Source organism: Anas platyrhynchos, chromosome 25 (genome assembly GCF_047663525.1).
Source record: "Anas platyrhynchos isolate ZD024472 breed Pekin duck chromosome 25, IASCAAS_PekinDuck_T2T, whole genome shotgun sequence".
Lineage (NCBI taxonomy): Eukaryota > Metazoa > Chordata > Aves > Anseriformes > Anatidae > Anas > Anas platyrhynchos.
In genome coordinates, this window is record NC_092611.1 from 3,090,682 (window position 1) to 3,113,660 (window position 22,979).

Sequence of the window (22,979 nt, forward strand, 5' to 3'; positions counted from 1 at the left end):
GGTGGCAGAACAACGGCGACAGCTAATTACTCTCTCTCGCCTTCCCTTTCTTGCCCGTTTGCTTGCAGCAAAAGAAAGTCAGTGAATTCCCTGATGGCCTTGGAGCTCGCTCCCCACAGGAGCAGATGGGGGCAGGTGCTGCCCAGGCTCCTCAGCCCTGCCACCATGCGGGTGCAGGATGCATAATCCCTGGGCCACAAAAAAACAACCTGAGGCTCAGCACGGCTTGTGCACCCATGCGATGCCTTGCCAGCCTTGCCCAGCTTGCTTTTGGTGACAGTGGCTGCGAGTGACAGCGCAGGTGACGCTGCGGGTGAAGGCACCTGCACCAAAACCCTCTGGGGGAAAGGATGCTCCTTGTCCAGGAGCTGCTGCTGTCCAAAGGCAGGGCTAAGAGGAGCTGAGGAGCCGTGCCTCTGGAAAGGAGAGTCCAGCCCTGCCTGCACAGAAGCACCCAACCCGCTGAGACGCCCACAGGTTTTATGGCAGAGGACTTCTGGCTTTTCCTCCTGTTGGACAATGCCATTGAGGCTAAATGGAAACGTTTCACGGAAACCTGTCAGTTTTGACAAAAGGGAATTAACCTGTCCCAGAACAGAATATTCTGTAACTTTCCACTGTGACTCTGGGAAAAGATCACTCATTTCTAAACAGGTTTTCCTTGTGTTAAAAAAAAAAAAAAAGCATGCGACGCATTCTATAACAGAAAGCACGAACAAAACCTGTGGACAGGGGGATGTGGCAGTGCCATTGCATGACAATGTCATGGGGTTGTGCAGATGCAGAGCAGGGGGACAGCTTGCTTGCGTATTCACAGCAGAGACAGCACCACAGAGCTGGCTGTGGGTTTACGTCCAGAAAAAGGGATTTATGGTGTTTAGACATTTTCCTTTGTGTTCAGAGCTGTTTACCGACAAACATATTGGGAGGTATTAAAAATAAATGTCGGCTGCCGACCATGATCTGATATTTCTGAGGCTGAAGGAAGCTGTAGGAAATATATCAGCATGTGTCTCTCCCTGGGGAGAAAAATACCACGCTTTCTGTTTCCAGTCTACTTTCTAATCTTTGTTTTTAAGGCAGTGTAAGTTCATCCTGGATCACGCTTTCCAGCCTTGCAGCTCCTGGTGCAGGCACAGTGGTCTTTCCTCTCTCTGTCCTCCCTGGGATGCCCTCACAGCTTCCTGCATCCCTGTGCCCACACGATGCTCCCTGAGGTGCACAACACCAGACTTTTACACCCAATGGTGCCGCTGAGGCTGCTTGCTTACTTGGGCCACCCTGTGTGCTTCAGAGACACGGCTTTGTTTAATTAAGGCATACTCTTGGCATTTACAGAGACCCTTTCTTGCTGCTTCAGCTCCAGACAACCTCTGTTCCTAAACTGAAGCTCAAAATCCTCCTCTCGCTTCCCAGCTGGGATATCCCACTCTGAGCTGCAGGGCTGAGATGTCTGCTGCCTTGACATAGCTACTGAAGAGCCAGCCCTGGGATCTTTGGGAAGCGAAATGAATCGCCCCGATCAATCAGAGCCATTAGATGGGAGGAAGCCCCGCCGCGTGCTGCTGAATCGTGTTTGCTTGTCACAGTGGTAGGGAAAAAGCCTTGTGTGATGTTAACATGTTAAGGGAACTTAAGAAATGAAAACCCCAAAGTGCTTGAATTTTTCATGCCTCTTTTTTTTTTTTTTTCTTTTTCCAAAAATAAAAAAAAAATCTCTTTCATGAGAAAACATAACTTGAAAAAAACATGCAATTTGCTTTGGTATAAAAGTCCACCACGAGAAGAATGACAAAGTGTTTTGCAGCAAGGCAGACGTCCCTGTGGCACCAGGGTCAGCACTGCCCAGGGAGGGTGAAAGGATGGGGCCGTGGGGTGGAAGGAAGGCACGGAGAAGGCTGAGGGCGGCATGAGCAGCTCCGGGGGGCTGCGACCCCTCTGTGCCCACGTGGGACACACGCCCAGCCTGCCACACTTATTTTCTTCTGAACTGTAAATATGGAAACGGGGCTATTTGTATCTTTGACATTAATTGACTTCTGAAATTAATAACTCTTCCGTGTAACTAGGAACGCAATTATGACTTTGTTGTGCTGATAGCAGATATCCAGCCGGAAGGAATCATTCCTACCAGCAAACTCGATTGTACTAATTAAGCTGTACAAGCCTAACAGGAGGTGGGTCGTGGTAACCTGTCCCCGGAGGTGCCTCCTCTGTTATTACAAACTGAGGCAGTTGCACAAACACCACCGACTGCCTGCATGTGTCTGCACCCAACTCTGGAGCCCGGAGGGGCTGTGGTGGGACCTGGTGTACTGCGAGATGTCTCCAGGAGTGCTCAGGCCTCCGAGGAGGGACAGCAGCCCCCCCGCTTCCCTCTCCAATGAGGCAGGTACTGGGACACCGCACACCGAGCCCCATGCTTACAGTCCTGCTCATCACGCCCTGTGCAACCTCGGTGGCTGCTGCTCGGGAGTGACCAGGTGCAGGCACAGAGCCTCTTCTGCCCCCACCTCCCATGAGTTCTCCTCCTCCTCTGCCCCCTTCTTGCCTCACCAGTGCCCGGCTGCTGCCCAGCCCCTGCAGCTCTGTGGTCCCCTTCTGAGCCCTGTGCCATGCTGCTGGGGCTGCATGTGGCTCCTTAAGGGTTACACAGCCATGGCACCAGAGTGGTATTGTTCAAACCATAAAAGAGCGTGCACAAAGAGAAGGAATTTTCCAATTTTCCCCATAAAAGACTTTTCACTCGGCACGTTTTGCTCATTATGTCCCCGAACAGATGGCTCCGCTAGCTCTGTGCCAGGCCTCCAAATCCAGCCCAAAGCACCCGTGCATCCCCGACCAAGGGCTTGCTGCATGCATCAACCTCACGTGGAGCACCCGGAGCCTCCTCACCTGTGAGCAGCAGCAAGGTGAGGACGGCTGGGGGGAGCTGGGCAGCGCTGGTGAGGCTGTGCTGTGTGCGGGGCTGGAGGGGGATGCACGGTGACAGTAAGAAGGGAGGATGCCTTACCTGTACTGCGTGACGGCCGGGTTGGCCTTGGCAGAGCAGTGGAACTTGACGGTGTTGTCCTCCAGGACTGGCTGAGGCTCCACAGACAGGTTCACCAAGGGGGGGTCTGCAAAGAGACAGCGACGAGGTCACACTGCCAGCCGAGGTGGGCACAGCAGCCCTGTGCTGCTGTGCTGCCCACGGCTCCTGAGCCTGGGAAGCAGAAGGCAGACGTGGGAGAGCATGGCAGAGGCTCTGAGGCTGCTTCGTGCTGTGATCGAATGCTCAGGGCTTTGTAAGGCTGGCTGCAGGCTGACGCTGTGCACAGAAAGCACAAGCCCTGGGTGCACAGCTGCAACATCTGGGTGCAGCCTGCAGGCCCCATGCTTGCCCCACAGGGGCTTGGACACTGCAGAGGCATGGGGAATAAAACCCTTTGGGCTAGAGAGCTGTCCTCCCACCAAGACAGCAGCCACAGCTGTTTTTTGGCTCCTCAGCAGCACCCGATCCCTCCTCCAACCCAGGATGCTCTCCCGCTCGCTGCAGCCCAGCGCCTTCCCTGCCGCCACGCCACGTGCACCGCTCGACGTAGCATCTCACTTCAGAGCCATTAGTGCAGGCTCTGATTCCCGTTTAAGGGAATAAACTCGCCTGCTTTGAAAAGTTCCCATTCAATATCTTGCTGCGTAATGACGATCTTTTGTCTACCCGCTAACTTGAAAGTGGCATTTCTGCTCTTTCATCAGCCTAATCATCTCTGCCAAGTCCTTATTGGTGTCACAGGCCTCGCGGTTCTCTTGGCTGCTGCTCTGCTTCTCTTCTACTTTTACATGATAAGCTTCTGTGTGCTTTAGCAGCAAACAAAATTTAGAAGAGAACGGATGAAAGCAAGTGAGAAGAGAAAAGGGTGCAGTGTTGTTCTGGATAATAAGAATATTCAGAGCGGTTTTAATTTTTCATGATGTCTCAGAGGAGGTGCTGGACATCCAGCTTTAGGTTTGAAGAATGAGACCTCATTTGAGGGAAGAAAAAAACTCCAGGTGGCATCTCGGAGCTCTCCTGTCTGCCAAGGCACCTGTTAAAGGCCACTGTTAGACACTGCAGTGCTAGAGGAACCACTCCAGCCTTGTCAAGAGGCTTTCCAGAAGGTGGAAATGGTGCTGAAGGACCAACCCCTTCAGGCTGTGTTGGGACTGTGAAGAGGAGCTGAGGGGCTCCCCTGTCCTTAAGGTATGAGTCCAATGCAGCAGATGCAAAAATGCATCCTAAACTATCTGCTACTTGCTGCCTCTCTCCTCTTCTTAAATATCTCAGCAACATCTCTCCCAGCTGGAGCATCCCTCCCATGCTGCAGCTTCACAGACACCTGTGCCCTGAGGCGAAAACAAAGGCAGTGAGGGGATGTTTTACTGGGAGCCAGGCCAAGCTGGGGTGGCACGATGATGGTCAGCGTGCTGCTTGGATGCTGTGAAGCCAAAGCTCTAACACAAGCCTGAGCAGTGCTGCTGTGTTAACCACATAAACACTCAGGTTGGAAAAGACCTCTAGGATCAAGCCCAGCCAGGGATGAAAGCTCCCCTGCCACTGCTCCCTCTGCCAGCATCCTCCCCCAAGCACAGGGACAGGGTCTTGCTGGGGAGATGGGGCTCTCTGGCACCAGCTCAGCACCTTTGCTTGAAGGCACAGGCTCTTTCTGGGCATCCAGAGGTGACAACAGCTTGACCGCCACCTCTCCTCTCTGTCCCCAACCCTTCTGATCCTGCCTGCAGCGCTGGGTACCACGCTGCAAAGTGCGGCCATCCCTCCTCTGCTGCGTCCCCACCTCTGTTGGCCCCGTGATATTTACACAGCCAGAGCCCTGCTTTGTCGCCAGCAGAGCCACCTGCCTTTTTGATGGGAAATTATGACGGGAAATTATAGGTATTTTCAATTTACCCTAATCTCATTTTAAAATGTGCAATTCAAATGACAATAAAGATGGGCGCAGTTGGGAATATAAATGAGCTTCACTAACATAACAGCCCAGAGATATATAGTGCGCTCCTAATTCATTTGCAGGCATCCTGACACTTCCCCATTGTTATACAACAACAGCTAATCACCTTCCTTTGTTAAGTATGAATCACACTTCTCTTTAGTAGCTTCCCCATTGTTTGATGGTTTAGTAGCTGTGCCTACGATTTACAGAGGAGCCTCTTTGTATTAAAATGAGCCCAGCTCCCTCCTTGCACTCAAAATAAAAAATGTAGATTAAAAAGAAAAAGAGCAAAGGAAATGAATTAAAGTCTTTGATCTTCCCTTTCGCAAATGGGATTGGGCTTCCGAACATTGCAGTAAGGCTGGTGAGCTTCCCCACGAGGCGGTCGGTGCTGCAAAGAGCGTGGGTTTGTGTGTGCGAGCGTGTTTGGGGGTATATTAGGGGAAAAAAAAAGACACAAATTGTAACTCATCAGGATGTAATTCCACGCGCTTACAATTATAATTCCTGCCTGGCTTCTTGTAATTAATTTGAGATGGAATCAGAGTTGGAGGAGAGCATGCATGCAAAGCGCTGGCTGGCGCAGGTACCGCGCATTGCCGTCAGCAAACCTCCTAACTCAGCACCTGCAAAATGAGGGCTGGCATCGCTGCCGGGCGGAAAAGCCTTTTTGGGGTGGGCTCCGGAAGCTGTGAATGAACAGGGATTAGGAGCTGAAAGCAGGCTCTGATGCCTCTTCAGATCTGGGTTTTCATGCTCCCCGATGAGAGGCATAAATAGGAACAAAACGCTGCAACGCTGCAAGGACCAGCACAGCACCTCCAGCGGAGCGAGGTGGCCTGCGGGTTGCTCGTCACCCTGGTCCCCAGACCTGCCACTTCTGTTCTCATACTGCCACCTCCTGCAAAAATATGGATGCGGTCAAATCCCTTCCTGCCATCAAACAAAGGTGTAAAAATGAGCAAATACACATGTGTGTGCAGAGGCTTGGAGCAAATGGCTTTGGATAAGCAACAGCCCTGCTCCTCCCCATCCCGGCACGCTGGATGTGAATTTCCATAGAGCCACTGGGCTCTGGCAATATAAATAGTTTATGGCATATCAAACTATTAAACATGATTTTAATCCCACTTGTGATGTTCGGCGCATAACTCACAGGAGGCTGACTTTGATGTGGCTGGTGGAACAGAAATCACATTGAACAGATGTTCCAGCTGGAGTCGCTTAGTGTTTCCATTACAGACTCCAGCTTTTTTTTTTTTTTCCTTGGTTTCTTTCCCCTTGCCTTTTTTTTTTTTTTTTTAAGGGGATAGTGTTTATGACTCAGCTATTTCACTGCTGCTGAGGCTAAGATTGGCAGGCAGGTCCTGTGCCCACATAAGACTGATGGGATCCAAACTCACGCTTTGCATCAGCTGAAGCAGGCTGTTCCTGCTGCCACGAGTGCAAGCACCTCATACACCTGCAGAGGACAAAAACCTTGCCTGGGTGCTTCTGCAGAGTACAGGCTGCTTAATCCATCGTGGCATTTTTCTATCCCTCCATCACCCATCCAGCCCTGGGAAACTGATATCCTCATTAGACCCCATTAAGAACAACATACTTTTAATAGCTGAATAGGATATTATTATTATTACTTTCACAGCATGGAGTATTTAATGGCTCGAAGTGGAAATTGGTGCTCTTTATTTGGTCTTCCTCTCTTCAGAGTAGATCCCATCAGGATCAAGGATGCAGCTCACGTCCCTTGCCCCGTACTGTACAGCACGGTGTAATGATGTCTCCGGCTTTGCGTTGTTTGTGAGAACGTGCGTACATCTCCAGCTATTGTAACTGTTTGCCGGCTGTGAAATAACCCATGCTATTATCTCATTTTATCTGGCTGGTTCTGTCAGGACATGCTATAGAGCGACCCAAGAGCCTGTTAATCTTCCGGCAGCAAAAGCTGGGAGTCTTAAATGGTGAATTTTCTGCTGTGCTTGAGTTTGTTCAGGCAGTTTTAATTGGACTCTGGAAAGCAGCTGGCATGCTAATATTGAACACCCTGCATTTGCAAATTGTTGGTAAATACAGCTGCAGGAATTGTGTGTGCAAATGAAGCCCGGCTGGAGAGAGGTCAGGATGTGCCTGAAAGCAACAGCTATTGCAGAGGAGGGGAGAGATCTGTGAAACGTGAATTTTTGAGGAAGGGAGGTTTTCCTTCATGGTTTTACAGAGAAGTGACATCGCTCCCCACACACCTCTCCCTGCTGGATGGTGACTGACACCAGCTGTATGTCACAGGAGGGAGGGCTTTCACAGAGCACTTTGGTGTGTCTAATGTGCTATCTAGATGAAGAACAAGACAAAAACTTAGCCCTGAACAACTTGCAAGCCTGGAAACATGTATTTGTCCAAGAAATGCTTGCCAGCCAGGCAGTGCATGGCTCAAAGAGATGGGCACAAGATGCAAAAGCTGGGAAGCAGCTGGGTGTTGTGTGCATCAGGTGCCCCAGGGAGCTCAGGGGAGATGAGCCCTCGTGCCTCTGCCCTCTCTGCACCAGGACACCCCAGCGATGGGGAATGCCCAGCTTGGCGGCCCTGGTGGAGGCAGCGGGGAGGCTGTGGTGACATGGGGCTGCGGTGACATGGGGCTGCAGTGGCTCAGGTACTCACGCTGGATGTCGATGGTGACCGAGGTCTCCTTCCCGCTGGGAATGGCTTTGTTGGTGGCGCGGCAGACGATGCTCTCCCCATTCTCAATGTCGGAGGGGGCGATGAAAAGGGTGCTCATGATGCTCTCTCTCTTGCCATCGCGGAGAAGTGTCTGTGAGGGGAGATAGGGAGATGGAAAAGGCAGCTTCCAACAGGAAAGTGGCCCCTTCCCCTGGTAAAGAGTCATGCACACAGCCAGGCCTTGCTGTTATGAGTTTGCCAGCCAAGCAGCAGTCTACAATCACAGCTCCTCTGGCTGGAATCTACCAAGAACCCTTAGGGGAATTGCACAGGCACATTTTGCTGTGCTTCCCTTGGAATTGGGCACTTAACTCACATCTGCTTCTCTCCAGCCCTGCTGTGCCTAGACCCAAGAGCTGCAGCTCCGGTGACATGCATGTCACCCCTGGCCTGGGAAAAAGGGAGCCAGGGGACAGATAAGGCAACCAGCTTCTCCAGCCTGCCATCACATGCAGCACCTACACCAGGCAGGTGCAGAAGCAGCCTGGGCTGATCAGGCTGCAGCTCCCAGCCACTTTGTGCAGGGATGTGTGAGTGGTGGCAGCCGCTGCCAGCAGCACAGGATGGATCCTGGGCAGCTTTGATCTGCTGGAGCAGGAGCCCTGCCTTATCCTCAGTGAAGTCCTAATCCTCATTTAAGTCCTTATAGACTGTGATCACGTCACCCTGTCACCTCGTCTGTGGTAAACCAGACTGACCAAGCCCTCTGAGCATCTCAAGATGCTGCACGGTTTTCAACCTTTTAATCACTCTCTGACCCCTCTCTGGTTTATCAGCATCCTCCAGGGACCAGAAATGCCAGAAACACAACTTCACCCAGCCATTGATAATAATGGCAAATGCCATGGACACACCCAGCCAATTCTGGGGATTTCCAAACAGTTTTTCTCTCTTAAGTCTGTATCCTCCAAGTTTTCTCTTCACCATGTAAGGCAAGTACTTTATTGAATTATAAATAGACACCAGTGAGACTGATGTTTTCATCATGTGGGCTCAGCTGGATGTAGCCCTCTTGCTATAGGCTTGCACATCCGTCAGGCAGTGGGCAAGGAGTAGTGCTGACAAATTGATACCATCAGCCCAGAAGCTGGACAGAAGCAGCACCAAGACCTATTAGAACGTGATCTTTGGGATCTGAGGGCCCCAACAGCTCTTAATTATCCTGACAAACCTCAACTGGGGCCTCTATCCCACCTACAGGTCTAGGAGTTGAATTTAAACTACGGCTCTAGCTCAAGCCATATTTTGGGGGTGCTGATATGGACTTCATCTCCTGGCTTGGCTACAGCCCTGCTTCATCTCTGTGGGCTTTCTGGTGACTGCTGCACTGTGGCTGACCCTATTACGGTCATAAAAACCCACCCTTCTTGTGCCTTTGGTGGTGAGGGCACTGCCTGCTTTGCTGTCACCCTGCCTGTCCTTTCCCTGCAGAACAACCCCACTTCTGCTGCTGAGGGTGCTGTGACCCCCAGGCTGAGCACTGCAGGTCCTGCCTGTGCAGAACTCACACCCACAGCACCCCAGAGCTCTGTTTAGCTGTCAAACCCTGCAGGATCCTACAATACCCCCTACAGCCATAGGGACCGTTTCCTGTCCTTTTCAAGACGGAGCAGGGTGAGGGTTTGGGGTTTTTAAGTCAGATCTGGCTAATCCTTGATGCCTGGCTGTGACTGCAGTGGGGCTGCATATTAATCAGCTGTTGGATTTGAAATTCAGAGAAACAAAGGAATTATCACTCAGTGCAAATGGTTTCAGGCAATCAGTAACCTGAGCAGTATGTCTTCTTGGTTGACTGGAATATCTGGATCAAATGAAGTCTGGGTTGGATTTTAATTTTATTAGAGAATAACAACAGAATAAAACTGAAGCCCAGTCTTAAAGGGAACTTCAAAAGGGAGAGGTTTCTTGTATGCCCCAAATCAAAACATCCCATTTCATAAATGGCTAAAACTGCCCATTAGCTTTTCTATGGGGTCTTTTTCTTTTTTAATGTGACAAGGTTGAAAAGGTCTCAGAAATGCTTGTGTGCTCAAGCTGGGATTTCTCGTGCATGCACGGGTGGATGTGGTGACGCTTGAGGCAATGAGCACTGATGCAGCCCACACTGGCTGACCACCTCCACGTGCCCTGCCCTACAGCTGCATTTTCCTGCTCATGGCAGGGAATTATTTGTGGAAGGTCCACCGGGAAATCTCCAGTGAGTCAGGAGAAACTTGGGTTCTACATCCCCAGATCAGCCACCACCACTTCTGCCCCTGGAGAAGGGGCCGACATCCTTGCAGAGCAGGGCTTGCCACTCAAACCACCCCGACAGCTGCTTTAGATGCCATGGAAGTGTCTGTGTGGCATGTGAGATAAGCTGCTGCCTGAAAGCTCAGCTCTAAAAGGCTTCCAAAAAAATATATATTTTGAAGAAAAACAAAGAGGAGACACCCTTCCTTCTCTGCTACCCACTGCTTGGGGGTCTGAAAGGGAAATGCTGGCTCCCCACAGCCAGGTCTGCACAGCCTGCAGTGCAGAGCAAGGCTTGGTGTGGATGGAATAAGTTACAAACAATCACATGTCAAAGGCCTGGATTTTAATTAATTTCACTTGAATTAAGAGAGGGCGAGGTCAGCTGTCTCTAGCTTTAATTAGCGCTGCCTCTTGCATAGTGCACAGGGTGATGGGGGCAATTCTGTTCATCCCCACCAGCTACGAGGGGGCAGCTCAGCTTCAGCTGAGGTGTCCGCGGGTGCTGTGGGGCAGCAGGGGGGAGGACAGGGATGCTTTGGCTCCTCTGCCCTTCCAAGCAAGCTGGGATAAGGCTTCCCAGTGGTAGCAGAGGGTGAGATGTTTATTAAAAAGATCTTCAGGAGCTCAAGAGGAATGCCTTTGACTCTGAACTTTGAAGTTGCTTGCATTACAAATGGCTGTAAACTGACCCATTTTGTGCCTTGAATTTTGTGCTTTAGAAATTTTCATTAGAAATGTCAAGTGTTACTGAATCTTTAGCACTTACTGAGCATCAGGCTTTGATAAACAGGAGAACATGTGGGTACCCATTCCGAGTACACTGCCGATTGCTCTTTGATGTTTTCCTTTATGACCCAATAAAGGCTTTCTATTTAAATTAAAAAATGCCAACAACCCTGACAATTTCTCATGGAAAACTGCAGTTAGAGGCAGGGACATATGTCACTGCAAAAAAACTTCTGCCTCAGAGCTTCTGCTGCAGCCAAGGGCAGTGCTGGCTCTGCTCCTTAAGCACTACGAGCACGACACCCAGGTGGGGTCCTGAGGGGAGATGCCAGGTAATTCAGAAGCTATGTGAGGGTACAGAAAGCCAGCCAAATTCCAAGCAGAGCTTATTTCAGTGACATCTTCCTGACTGTTGGAGGTTGCACGGGGTGATGTGGGGTGCGAGGCAGCTCTGGCACTGAAGGCACAGCCCCGGCTGTTTTGGGGCTGTGAGAAGGAGCCCAGGCCCTTCCCAAAGCAAGGAAGAGCACAGTGCACATCCCCACCCCGTCCTGCCTCACCTTGGAGTAGGTGGCTCCATTGATAACTTCTCCTTTCCGCATCCAGATGATGGAGGCAGCTGGCTTGGCGTTGTCTGCGTGGCAGGTCAGGTTGAGGGGGTCTCCTGCTCTCAGGCTGATGATGGGTCCCCCCATAATGATGGGGTCGTCTGGAGGAACTGCAAGGCAATGGCATGAAGGAGGCAAGGTCACTCGGTAGCATTAAACCTCCAGCACTGGACTGGGACCTCCCACACCTCCAGCGGGGTGTGATGGGGACAGGAGCAGCCCGCCACCCATCACATTGTGGGACGGCTTGCAGGTAAGGGCTCTGCCCCGGATTTGATCTACAGCAGCAGAAACTGGCTGATGTTTTAGGTCACGGAGGGATGGAGAGACCATTGAGCACTTCCTTGTCCAGCTTTCATCTTCCTTTTGCTTTCAGTCATCCTCTGTGCCACCCTCTGGCTGCGCAAAAGGTGAAATTCCTCTCATTTGGTCAGAGACTCCCTCTCACTGTTGCATGTCTTTCAAGCATCTCCCTCCACGAAAGCAGGTTTTGCCGGGGGTATTGAGGAGACATTTAATATCCCAACCTGCCTTTGAAACAGTCTCGGTCTGACAGCCTGTGTGAGGCTGCATCCTCATTACAGGACATGGCTTTACTGGCATTGCAGCCGTGGACATTCCTGCTTTGTGCCAGAGAGGGATGGAAATGGAGAAGCAAGAAATACTGAGCATGGTGATTTTTTGGTGTCTAGTCTGTGAAACCTGACATCTTTAAACACCACCAGCACGGTGGGAAATTGGGCTCTTGGGGGCTCACACAGCATTGGAAAACCAGCAGAAATGCAGAGGTGGAAAAGCATCCCCACTGCAGCCCTTTCTGTCCAAGCAGAGGAGCTCATGCTAGCCAAGGGTGGAGAAAAATTGCTGCTCCAGACCCAGCTCAGAGGAAGGTAAAGCACCTGCAAGAGCCTCCTGCCCTTTCCATCCTTGCAGAGGGGTTGCTGCTGGGTGAAAAATGCCCTTTTTCCACAAAAATGGGATGCCTGTCATGGGGCTGTGCTCTCCGAGCTGGCTGGCACTGGGCTGAGCTGCACAACGCCAAAGCCCTGAGATCCCCGAGCAGGGCTCTGCCGCTGTGCCTGAGCTGCTGCTATTAGCTGGCCAGGGAACAGTCTTCAAAACTCCTTGCTGGCTCCTCCAGCATGGGCCGAATTTGGGAGATGGAAGGGGATTATTTTCTCTGACAACTCAAAGGTGGCTGCCCGCGTCGGCACAAGATTTGCAGGCGAGGCAGATGTGCCGGTTGCACACAAGGCTGGTCACATACGCATCTGCCAAGCGCTTTGAGTAATGGGATTTTTCAGCTCAGTGGGTGGAACCCAAGAACTGGAGGAAAAAAAGCTTTTCTACATGGATCCAGAATGTACATTTTTCAGGCTACAAGAGTGAAAAATGTGAAAATCCATGTTTTGGGTTAGTCAAGATGCGTCAGCCCCTGGAATATGAGAATGTGGACAACTCTTCTTCATTCTGATGATGTTTAGCTGTTAAAGAAGCATTTTAACTTTAAAAAAACAGCTATTTGATTTAATTCATTTATATTGTTTTCAGAAAAAGAAATACATGTTTCTCAGTAGGTTTTTTTTCCCCTCACTGATGCTACTAATTGAATTTGACCTCAGCTTGTGAAATATTGGAAATTCATCTTGTGGAGCTGGGAAGAGGCCCAGCCCACAAGCCTTGCTCTGAAGAGCCTTTCAGAATTAAACGGAGGGACTTTCACGGGGGCTGTTTAATACTCCTGGCTGTTCCTACCATCTGGAGCCTGAAGTGTCCCTTTGCAGCCTCTGGCATCACAGTGCTCCCTCAAAGCAGTGCAGCTGCCTCTTAGCTGCCCAGTGAAACCTGGGGAGGGGGACAGGACAGGGGACAACCCCATGCAGGTATGTATGGGACCACCTGACTTCCCCATGCCAGAAAGCCTTTCCTAACCTGTGTTGCTCCTGTTTCACTCTATTGGATCAGCAGCAAGACCTGGGGAGCTGCTGAAGGAGATGAGAGGGAGAGAATAGGTCCTGATTATGTCTTCCCAAGCAAGTGGTTATCATCCCCCAGTTATTCATGTGGCCATGAATTATTGATTGTCTCCAGGCTCACTAACCAGGGGATCTGGCTGGGGAAGAGAGGGTCTGATGAATAGAAATCAGCAATATCTCTCAACAGCTCTAACTTCTGCAAAATGAAGGATGACGATGCCTTCCCCACTCAAACTCCAGCCTGGGAAAGGAGAAGGAAGAGAAGAATGGAAGATGAAAAGAGAGGAAGAAAGAAGGGGAAGCAAGAAGCCAGTAGCATAGAGCCATGATCCATTATTCATCCCCTGTGCTCCCAGGATTGGTTGTTATTATAAGGCACCACTACAGAATCCGGTCTCCTAATTTTTAATCACGTAGATGTAGAAGTGCTAGCCTTTCTGATTAACGCAGGGATATAAATAGGAAGGGTTGTTTGGGGTTGTGGGTTTTTCATTCCTGACAGCAAAGAAAAGGGAGTTAACCTTTACATGCCTGGAAAACTTAAAAAGGGAATAAAAGAAAAGGGCTGGGTGAGCAAAGCACAGGCTGTCATTGGTGGCTCAAGCCCATGAGACCTGAAACAAGCCAGAGAGGTGGATGAGGCATGGTGGATGAGCCCAGACTGGTCTCCAAAGGGACAACACACTGAGACCTCCTGGGGTGGGAGGAGACCCCAGCAGATCTCCTCCTCTTCACTGTGCACTCAGGGCTCGAGCTGGGGAGCTGTTCTTTGCCTGACCATGGACAAAGTTTTCTGGAAGCAACATGACAAGCTTCCCCTCCTCGAAACCATGGGTTTCTGTCAAAACATAGGGTTTGCTGAATATTCTGAAGCCCACAGGTAGGCATTCATCTGTTCTCCATAGCTGTGGGCTGCTTGGGTGTGTACAAACAGCTTGGGGTCTCCGCTCCTTACCCTTTGAAGTGCTTTGGGAGATGGGTGTTTTACAGCACATCAACGTAAAGAAATATGAATAAATGTGTGCTGCTCTTCGGCTGTGCACTCAGCAACTTCTTCAATTAGTTGGCTAGTTAGAGGCCTTCCTGCATACAGCCCTCCCCGGCAAGCTTTAATCGTATGATTAATCAATGAGACCATGCAGAATTATTCAGTGCTGAACTGATACCCTAGGCTAACACTGCAGCTTTGACTAAGAAATAACATAGATGTCTCTAAATACTCCTGGCCATCAGACAGCTGGACGGCATTGTGGCAAGCAAACAGAGCTCAATTATTAGCAATATTTATTGAGATAACAGGATCCTCCAGGCAGAAGTCTTCTTCTGCAAGCAGAGAAAGCAAAAAAAAAAAAGCCCTCTAGCTGCCAGCACCTCTTCCTAATTAACACTGGCTGCTTTTTTTGTTGTTGCTGGCACCTCCTTACTGCTGGGTTTGTGGATGCAAGAAGCCTCTTCTCCAGACAGTGTTAACATTCAACCCTGAATGCTCCCCGGTGGGGAACGGCCACCCAGCTGCCGGGATGGAGAGGCAGCTGCTGAACGGCCCCTGAGGACTGCTCTGAGCAATATATCAGAAGAAATGTTTGGCTGATGTGAGACGAGTGTCCCCCAAGGAGTGTGAACACCTCTCTCGGGTAAGAGATTGCTCATGTGTTGCTTATCTCCCCTAAGGGGGTTGCAGTATCCGACGCTCTGGGCTCATCTCCTGTGCTAGGCCAACAACAGTGGCCAGAAGATGCTCTTAGTAATCACAAACCACTGGGAGGTGGTTGCCAGCCCCAAAGCTGAGGGTCCAAGGACACAGTGGAGACCTAAAAGCACTCCCAGCCCCCTGCAGGGGTTTGCTCGCCCTCCATGCTGGGGGTGCCACCACCTTCCCGGGAGCCTGCCCACCTTTGGTGGCAGCTGGAGGGTTTGGGAGCTTTGCTCTGGCGCAGAAGCATTTGTGTATTCAGATGCTGCTTCACAGGCTTGTCAAAGAGGCATGTTTGCCTCTTGTAGACAAGTCAAGCTTATGAGGGCATCAGAATACACGTGCTCTGGGTGAGCATACTCAGGCACTGTCCTGATCTGCATACAGCTGCTTGCTGTGTGGAATATTTTGCAATACAAACCCCACAAAGAGTATTTTCCTTTGCAAATCCAACCTCTGCTCCTTGTTGGGGTGTTCTGAGACCAGGTTTGCTGGCTGGCGAGGAGCAGGATTTGGCCTCAGCCTCCCCTGGAAGGTGCTGTCTCTCTCCAAAACAGGGATGTAGCAAGGCTGCTGTGGCGACTCTGAAAATTGTCTTGGTGTTGATGATACATTCAGCAAACCAATGGGTTAATTAGCTGCTGTATCATTTCTGGTCTCTGTTTGGGACTGGCACGTCCAGGGCCTGCCTCCTCTTGGAGGATGATGCCTGTCCTCCAGAGCACCCGGGGCTGTTTTGCAGAGGCTGCTGGTGTTGCCCTGCAAGATGCTGGTAGGGTCGCAGAGGGGTTTGGCCACATTTGTGGATGTTGGGCTGAGGATGCAGAGAGAGGCTGGAGGGCTGCTCAGAGGAACAGAGTTGCTTTCCTACCAGGTGAGATCAGATGGGATCGGCTTGTTTCATTTGGCAAAGTGAAGGCTGGGAGAGACTACGCCTGGCTGCGGTGGATGAACTGTGGGAGGCTGGGAGAAAACAAGGGAATAAACAGGAAAATTTGGGCACTGGGAAAGAAAGATGGTTTCTTGCTTGATCAAATATCCAGAAGAGCTTCCCAAGAGGAGGAAAAGGGGCTAGAAAACTGCTTTTAGGATGGAGCTTGCTACAATGGATAAGAGAATCCCCTTATAGAGATTGTGTTTCTGGCAGTAGGTTTCCAGCAGACTGCCTGGGGTCTCACTGTATTATCAAGCCTGAAGAGTACAAATTGTGAAGACCTAAACCACTGCAGAGCAGCTTACAGCTACATGAATGTTCAGCTTTTCATTTATCAAGGCTTTACACATTTAGGATTCAGATTTCCAGCAGCTCTTCATGGCTAGGAAGGATATAAACAGCCTCTGAGGTTTTGTCCGATGCTTAAAGGCTGAGATTTTGCCGTGTCTGAGTGCTGCTGAGGGTTACATTTCTCAGGGCAGCACTGCCATGAGGCTTATGGCAAAACTGCAGGGCTTGGTGACCTGAGCTCTGGAGCAAACCTAATCCTGGACTGCAGCTGCATCCTCCCCTTAACCTTCATGATGTCTGTCTGCTCCACCTCTCCCCTTCCTAATGCACATAGGATTGCAATTCCTTTGCAGATGAGAAGCCTGGCAGGTGAGGAAAAAAAGGACACGACAGAGTAAGACTGCTCTGAGCCTGCAAACAGAGTCAATTGTAGGGCTGAGTCCTTTCTCGAAGCACAACCAGACAGATTTTCCTGTGAATCCTTACATCTGTGACCTGCAGACCATTTCTGTCTGCAAGCTGCTCAGCAGGATGAGGCTCAGCTCTTCTGCGAGGAAAACAACCTATGCCAAGCCGCCTGTGTCCTTTTTCCCTACGTGAGCTCTACTGAAAAAAAACCTCAGCCCATGTTGTGCACTGCCAATTTACAGGGGCCATGCTGGCTACAGTGCAAACCTTGGCATTGCTTCAAAGCGTTCAGCCCTGTCCATGTGCCACCAGCCTCTGGCCCTGCTGAGATGCGTGGGATGGATGGGCAGCGGCTCGGAGGGTTCCTGCACATCTGGCAGTCAGGCAGGAGCCCTCCATGCAACAGCTGGCACAAAATCCTCCCCCTGTGCTAAGTACCCCAATGACTCCGACCTTCCCCACTTCCCTCCTGTGCCGGGCTCTGGGACGGGTGCTGATGGGACGGGGCTCTGGACAGCCTGAAAAATGCAGGGCACTCGTGGGTGCCCTCTGAAAGCTGCCTGGCTGCTGCGGAGTGAAGGAGGAGAGGAAACAGATGCAGGCAACCAGCACAGCCTGGGGAAAACACGCTAAAAAATAAATCAAAAGCAACAAGGGGAGCAAGGGAGAAAAATAGTTATGAAAGTTTAAATAGCGCATCTCTTTCTCGGTCCTATTTGTCTTGTGGCACTTCGTGTGTGTGTGTCTGAGCCGGGAGAGCGTGGGCAGGCGCCAGCAGTGATGCCGCCTCTCCATCCCACGTAGGGGACAGGGACAGGGAGACCCCTGCCAGGAGGACAACAGCTCCGCACACCCTACACCCTACATCCCTCTTTCTCTCCTGCTGCACCTGTCTGTCCATCTGCCAGCAGCCGAATGCGATGCGCAGACCCCCCTCACATTAAAAACCTCACAGGAGGCAAATGGTGCAAATGCCATTTTTTACCGCTAATTATTTATCTCCGTTTTCATCTAGCCCTGCATTTCCCAGCTTGGTTTGGGCCAGCAGGCTGGGTTTGTGGGGTGGGACAGCACCCTGCTGGGGTGTGCGGGTCCATCCAGCCCTGGGGCACTTCGCAGCCCTGGTTTTGCCCAGGTTCTGAAGAGCGGTGCACGGGGAGGGCAGCCGCTGGGGGGCACTTGGCTATTTCAGCCCGAAGGGATCTTCAGTCCCAGATTCTTTTGATTTTTAAATACTGCATTTTTCCATCATGCTGGAATTAAACCAAATTTCAAAGTTCTGGAAGTGAGAGCAGGTTCTGGGCAGCATGAGCTATTGGAGGAAACACGAACAGATCTGACACAGGCTAAGTGGGCATTTGTATTCCACTGAAAAAGCTTTTATATGAGAAAGAATTAAAAGTTCTGGCAAACCCGTCTGAGCTCTAATAAACAGCCTGATGCCGTGCAGGCCGGCAGGTAGCTGGCCCAGTATTGATTGCATACTGGAAAGATTCTCTGCACGAAGAGCAAGAAACTTGAAATTTCCTCCTCCGGTTGAAAAGAAAACATAATCCCAGCACATGTGTCAGGGTTGCTGGTTCCTTGTGCAATTCCCCCTGACCAAGGCACTGCTTGGATGGCTCCTGCCCAGCCCAGCCCCAGCTCCCAGCATCTTTGCTGAGCCCTGCTGAGCCTCTCCACGGCACGGGGCTTCGTGCTGGGCTGTTTTGCTTTGCTTTTCCCTGAGAAGAGCTGTCCTGGCCCTCAGGCTGGCTGGCCGTAAGCCGCACGGTGTTCAGGAGGGAGGTGGCAGTGTGACCCGTGGTGACAGTGAGTAATGGCTCCAATTCTGCCTGCCAGGGAAGAAGGCAGGTCAGGGGAAAGCACGCCAGATGTGTCGGGGGAACGACAGAGGGAGGGAGAGAGGAAAAGTTATCTGCTGTGTCGTCCTCACCATCCTAACACACCCATTCACTGCTGGCATCCCCTGACGTGCGCCGGCACCAGCGTGGGGCCAGCACTCATCCCAATGAGGGGAAACTGAGGCACAGCCATGGGGCCTGCTTCAGTCACACTGCAGTCACCCCGGCTGGCTCAGCCCCGTGTCCCCACTGCTGTGCCACCCGCTGGGCAAGGCTGAGCTGTCTCGGAGACGGTGCCCTGTCCCCGGGCCCAGGGATGACCCCAGGGACACCAGAGGTGGGACACACGGGGGCTCCCTGAGCACGTTCCTCTGCCACAGACACCTTCCACCACCCCTCAGACAGAAACGCAGGAGGAAGCCCCCCAGGGACTGGTGGGACCCTCTGCTGCAGGATGTGCCTGAGCCTCCTCCTGGCAGGGAGGCACCACCACGTCCCCATCCACGTGGTGTAGGGCAGCACCCACTGCCTCCTCTGCATCCTCCTCCTCCTCCTCCTCCTCCTCCTCCCCAGCAGCACGGCTCCTGGGTGCAGACTGACAGATCAGAGAGAGCCGGCGAAAACCTGAATTCATTATTTTTCCCGCATGTCATCTGTTTTCAAACTGTTTAAAAAAGAAAGGGGGATTATTATTGTTTGTTATAAAACCCCCACCTCACCAGTCACCAGTTTTGCAGGGGGAATCCTGAAGCCCTGAGCTTCAGCCCAGCACCCGGGTGATGCTGCTCTGGCAAAACCAGGAGGTGCCATGGAATTACTGGGATATTATTGGGATACTATCCGGCCTGCAAATCTGCAAAGCAATGAGGCTGCAGGGGAAGGACCCATCCCAGTATCAAGAGAAAGGCACCTGTATTTACAGCTCTCCTGCTGATCTTCACCTCTGCTGCCCCTTTTGCAGCCCTGCAGCTGATGCCGTTGCTTGGTCTCTGACCTCTCCTTGCCCGGTGCCATTCCTCAGCCTGGCCCAGATGGGATTTGCAGCTTTGCATTCAGCTGGCCCAGGATGACAGAGAGGAGCCCTGCCTGCTCCTGCAGATGCCAGCCACTCTGTCATTTTTGGAGAAATCACAGGCATGCAATTTGAAGAGTTTTTTTTTTTTTTTTTTTTTGCTTTGGGTATGGGTATTTTTTTTTAAGGTGAAGGGATGCTTTGTCTTTTCCTCTCCGTGCTTTCCTAAAGGCCACAGTTTTATCACATGCTCTCCCTAAAATCATGTCCAACCTGCAAAGCAGCTAGTTATCACTGCTTTCCTGCACCACAGCCCCACACTGGGGAAGGGGGCAAAAGGCCTGGATCTGGCCACCGGGAAAGATGAAGATGATTCACTCCCCTTCGCTTCAGGATGAGGTGGCATGCAGGGTTTTAGGGTGCTGTGCAGGGTTTTAGGGTGCTGTGCACCTTGTTCCTAGGTGGGGATGGGCTGCACTTCTTCCTCATGCTCTTTGCATGGGAGGTTCCCACTTGGATCTGTGGCTGGGAGGAGGAACCCAGGGAAGCTCACAGCAGGGAGACCACCAGGAGGTGGAGATGTGCGGCTTTGTGGGGGTCTCAGGGTAGCACCTGGACAAGGACAATGTGTCACTGGTGGGGCTCAGGCATTTGCTGGGATTCTGGAGGTCTCATGGGGCAGGAATCTACCAGCCCTGTGGAATCTACTGGAAACTGCTCCAATCTGGAATCCACTCCGAAATCTCCCATCAGGGACCAATTTCAGCTTTGCCATGGATTAGCCAAGCTTGCACGCCAGCACAACGCTCGTTTGGCTCCAGCTCTGCTTCTGTCCTTCAGCCACAAGAGCAATAAGGGCAGAGCAAATCGTTATGGATGAAGCTGGGAAGCATCAGATGGGGCTGATCAATGCACGGCGGTGCCTTATCTCTGACGCTGGCCGGGGACAGATGTTTTGAAGGAAACCAGAACAGCCCTTCCACGATCAATCGCAATGTTCCCAGCACTGACACATGTCTCGCCCCCTCGGAAGCCGGTTATCAGCCGCAGCACAGCTCAGTCACATGCGGTTTGGGAAAGGTTTGGTCTCCCAGCCGCAAATTTCAAATGCCCTTGTCCGCCCTCCTGCCCTGAATCCCTTCCTGAGATCATTCAGCCCTGCATACACCATTAGCAGATCCCCTTTTTAAGATAAATTACCCAATCCAAACCTCTATTTGGAGGGCATTCCCCCTGGCTGCCGCTCGCTCTCAGCTGCCTCCTTTGAGCGTGTCCCCACAGCACCGAACCCCTTAATTCAGCTTGTGCTGGTAGCCTGCAAATTGGATGGGGGGAGGAAAATGGGGTTGCAATGGCAGGAACCGGTGTTTGCTCAGAGACACAGCAGAAGAACCCTGAGGACAATGGCTTTGACTGCTAGTTTGCTGCATCCTGGTGTTTTCCTGGAGAGGAGCACAAAGATACAGGTGTTCCCTTCCTGGGAGACTGGGGTGCATTTGGGCAGCACCTGGCAAGGCAGGGGGGAGCTTCCCTTGGCTTCAGCCCAGCAGAAACAGCAGCAGAAACGGTGGGGCAAACAAAGGAAGAAAGCCAAGAGAAAAGGGACTGGAAATGGCATGAAGGAAGAGATAACAAAGCCAGTTGAGCCAAAGCAATTGCAGCGGAGAGCAGAGCCAAGCTAATTGCACCCTCCCTGCAGCAGTCTCCTCCCAGCCCATCACGCCAGCTGGACCCCAAGGTTCACGGAAGAAAAGCGCACGTTACGGTTCCCTGCCACCCCCCGATAAACTGAACCTTGAGGATGCTCTCTTTATGAGCAGTTTACAGCTTGACAACTGTTAATAGTCAAATATCAAGATGTGAGAGGTGCTCCGAGGCTCACCGAGGTGAGAACATAATTTATTAGGTACTGGAGTTCTCCGCTTGCCGTGGGATGAGGAGTGTCCTCTGCTTGCCACTACCCTGGGGAGGCTTGGAGGAGGTTTGGGACCTGCCCCTCTCTCTCCCACCAACATACTACTCAGGGCTGGTCCAAAATCTGCTCATGATTTTTTTTTTTTTTTCCTAAATAGGTTATTGATTTTTTTTCTTTTTTTGACTGATGAAGTGTTTCAGGGAAAATGTGTGCTTTGGTGGAATTTTATTCCTTCTTAATTAAGAACTCAATAGCAAAAAAGCAACAACCTGTCAGCAGGGGACATACTGTGGCAGGGACTATCACAATCCTGTTCCTCTTTGGGAGCCAGGCTAGCGGAGCATGGGTGTGGGTTTGGCCTGAGCTGGGAAATGAGGCGAGGAAAGAGGAGTGAGCACAAGGGATCTCTGTGACAACTCCTGTGAGCTGCTGCGGCAGAGTGGAAACAGCTGCATTATTTCCTTCTTTTTTTTTTTTTTTCCTTTAATTCTAGATATTTTTCCTCCCTCTATCATCCCTGAAATGCCATGGGCTGGAGAGCAGCATGTCCCCGAAGCCTGTTCTCCTCCTTAGACAGCAGACGTGACTACTGCCAGGCGCAGCGCTAACTACGTCTCTGCTCCCCAGACAAGTTATCTATCTGCTCACCAAGCCTGAGCTCAGTTTTGTCACAGGTCCAAGCAAAAACGACCCCTGTCAGCCATGGCAGAGCAGTCTCAGAGGACACAGGACAAGCTGCGAGGCGATGCTATTTTTGTTGACGGCGTACCAGCTCTCCATCCCCTGGGGGACCCTTGCTTTGAGGGGCTCCATCAGAACTTTCACATCATTCCCACTCTCCAAACAGACTGAGCACAGCTCTCATTTAATTTGACCCACAAATAGCTCCCGGAGGTATTAATAAAAGCTGGTGAAAACAATAAATGCCAACGGAAAAAAATCAACAGAAGCAATGGAGCCCTGAGGCAAGGCTTGCGGGATGCTCCAGCATCTGAGACGATTTGGATGCCTTCTTGATAAGGCCAAAGACAACAACAGCTTTTGTAGGTGTGTCCCAGGACATGTGCGGAGGGCTGCAAGAGCCCCCATTACACTGCCATAGCTCTGGTGCAGCAGAAGATGGATTTCCCTGGCAGGGCACACAGATAGAGATGCTACCAGCATTACCAAAAGCATCCATCGAAGTCCCCCTTCTGCAGCCTACGGTTTTAATCACTTGGACCACTCACCCTCGGCTGTGGTCAGGCAATGAGGCGAAAGAAAGGGGAAAAGGAGATGGGGAAGAGTGAAGTCTGTGTATTGGAGTCAGCAGCTGGATGCGCTGGGACAGGTGTGCAGGAGCAATGGTTTTGTGCCTACTGATATTCAGCAGACAAAAGGAGAAGTTCAGGGTGTGCTGGATGGGGAAGGAACATGAGCAGAGAGGATTTTGTTGGGAGCAGAAAGGGGAAGATGTGCTTTGGGCAGGTTGGAGAGCTTTGCACCCGGCTGGAAGTGTCTTGCTTTCCATTCTGGTTATTTCTGAGCTTCTTAGAAATTTAGGTCAACTTTGTTAAACAAAAAGTGCTGATTTAGAACAAAAGGGGATGCCTGGCACATGTCAAAACAGATGTTTTGGGATTTCCCATGCCTAACCTTTCATCTCAGGAAAG

The 22,979-nt window shown here is 51.3% G+C and overlaps 1 protein-coding gene across 3 annotated transcripts in view; it reads right to left on the reverse strand.

The window, feature by feature from the left end:
- Positions 1–22,979, reverse strand: part of KIRREL3 (kirre like nephrin family adhesion molecule 3) — a 314,724-nt gene that overhangs the window by 36,807 nt on the left and 254,938 nt on the right. For all 3 annotated transcript variants that reach the window (XM_027444097.3, XM_027444096.3, XM_027444095.3), the window contains 3 exons: positions 11,207–11,364; positions 7,626–7,776; positions 3,014–3,119 (listed from right to left, as the gene is read on the reverse strand). In XM_027444097.3, coding sequence (XP_027299898.1) covers positions 3,014–3,119; positions 7,626–7,776; positions 11,207–11,364 — 415 coding nt within the window. The remainder of the gene's footprint in view (positions 1–3,013; positions 3,120–7,625; positions 7,777–11,206; positions 11,365–22,979) is intronic.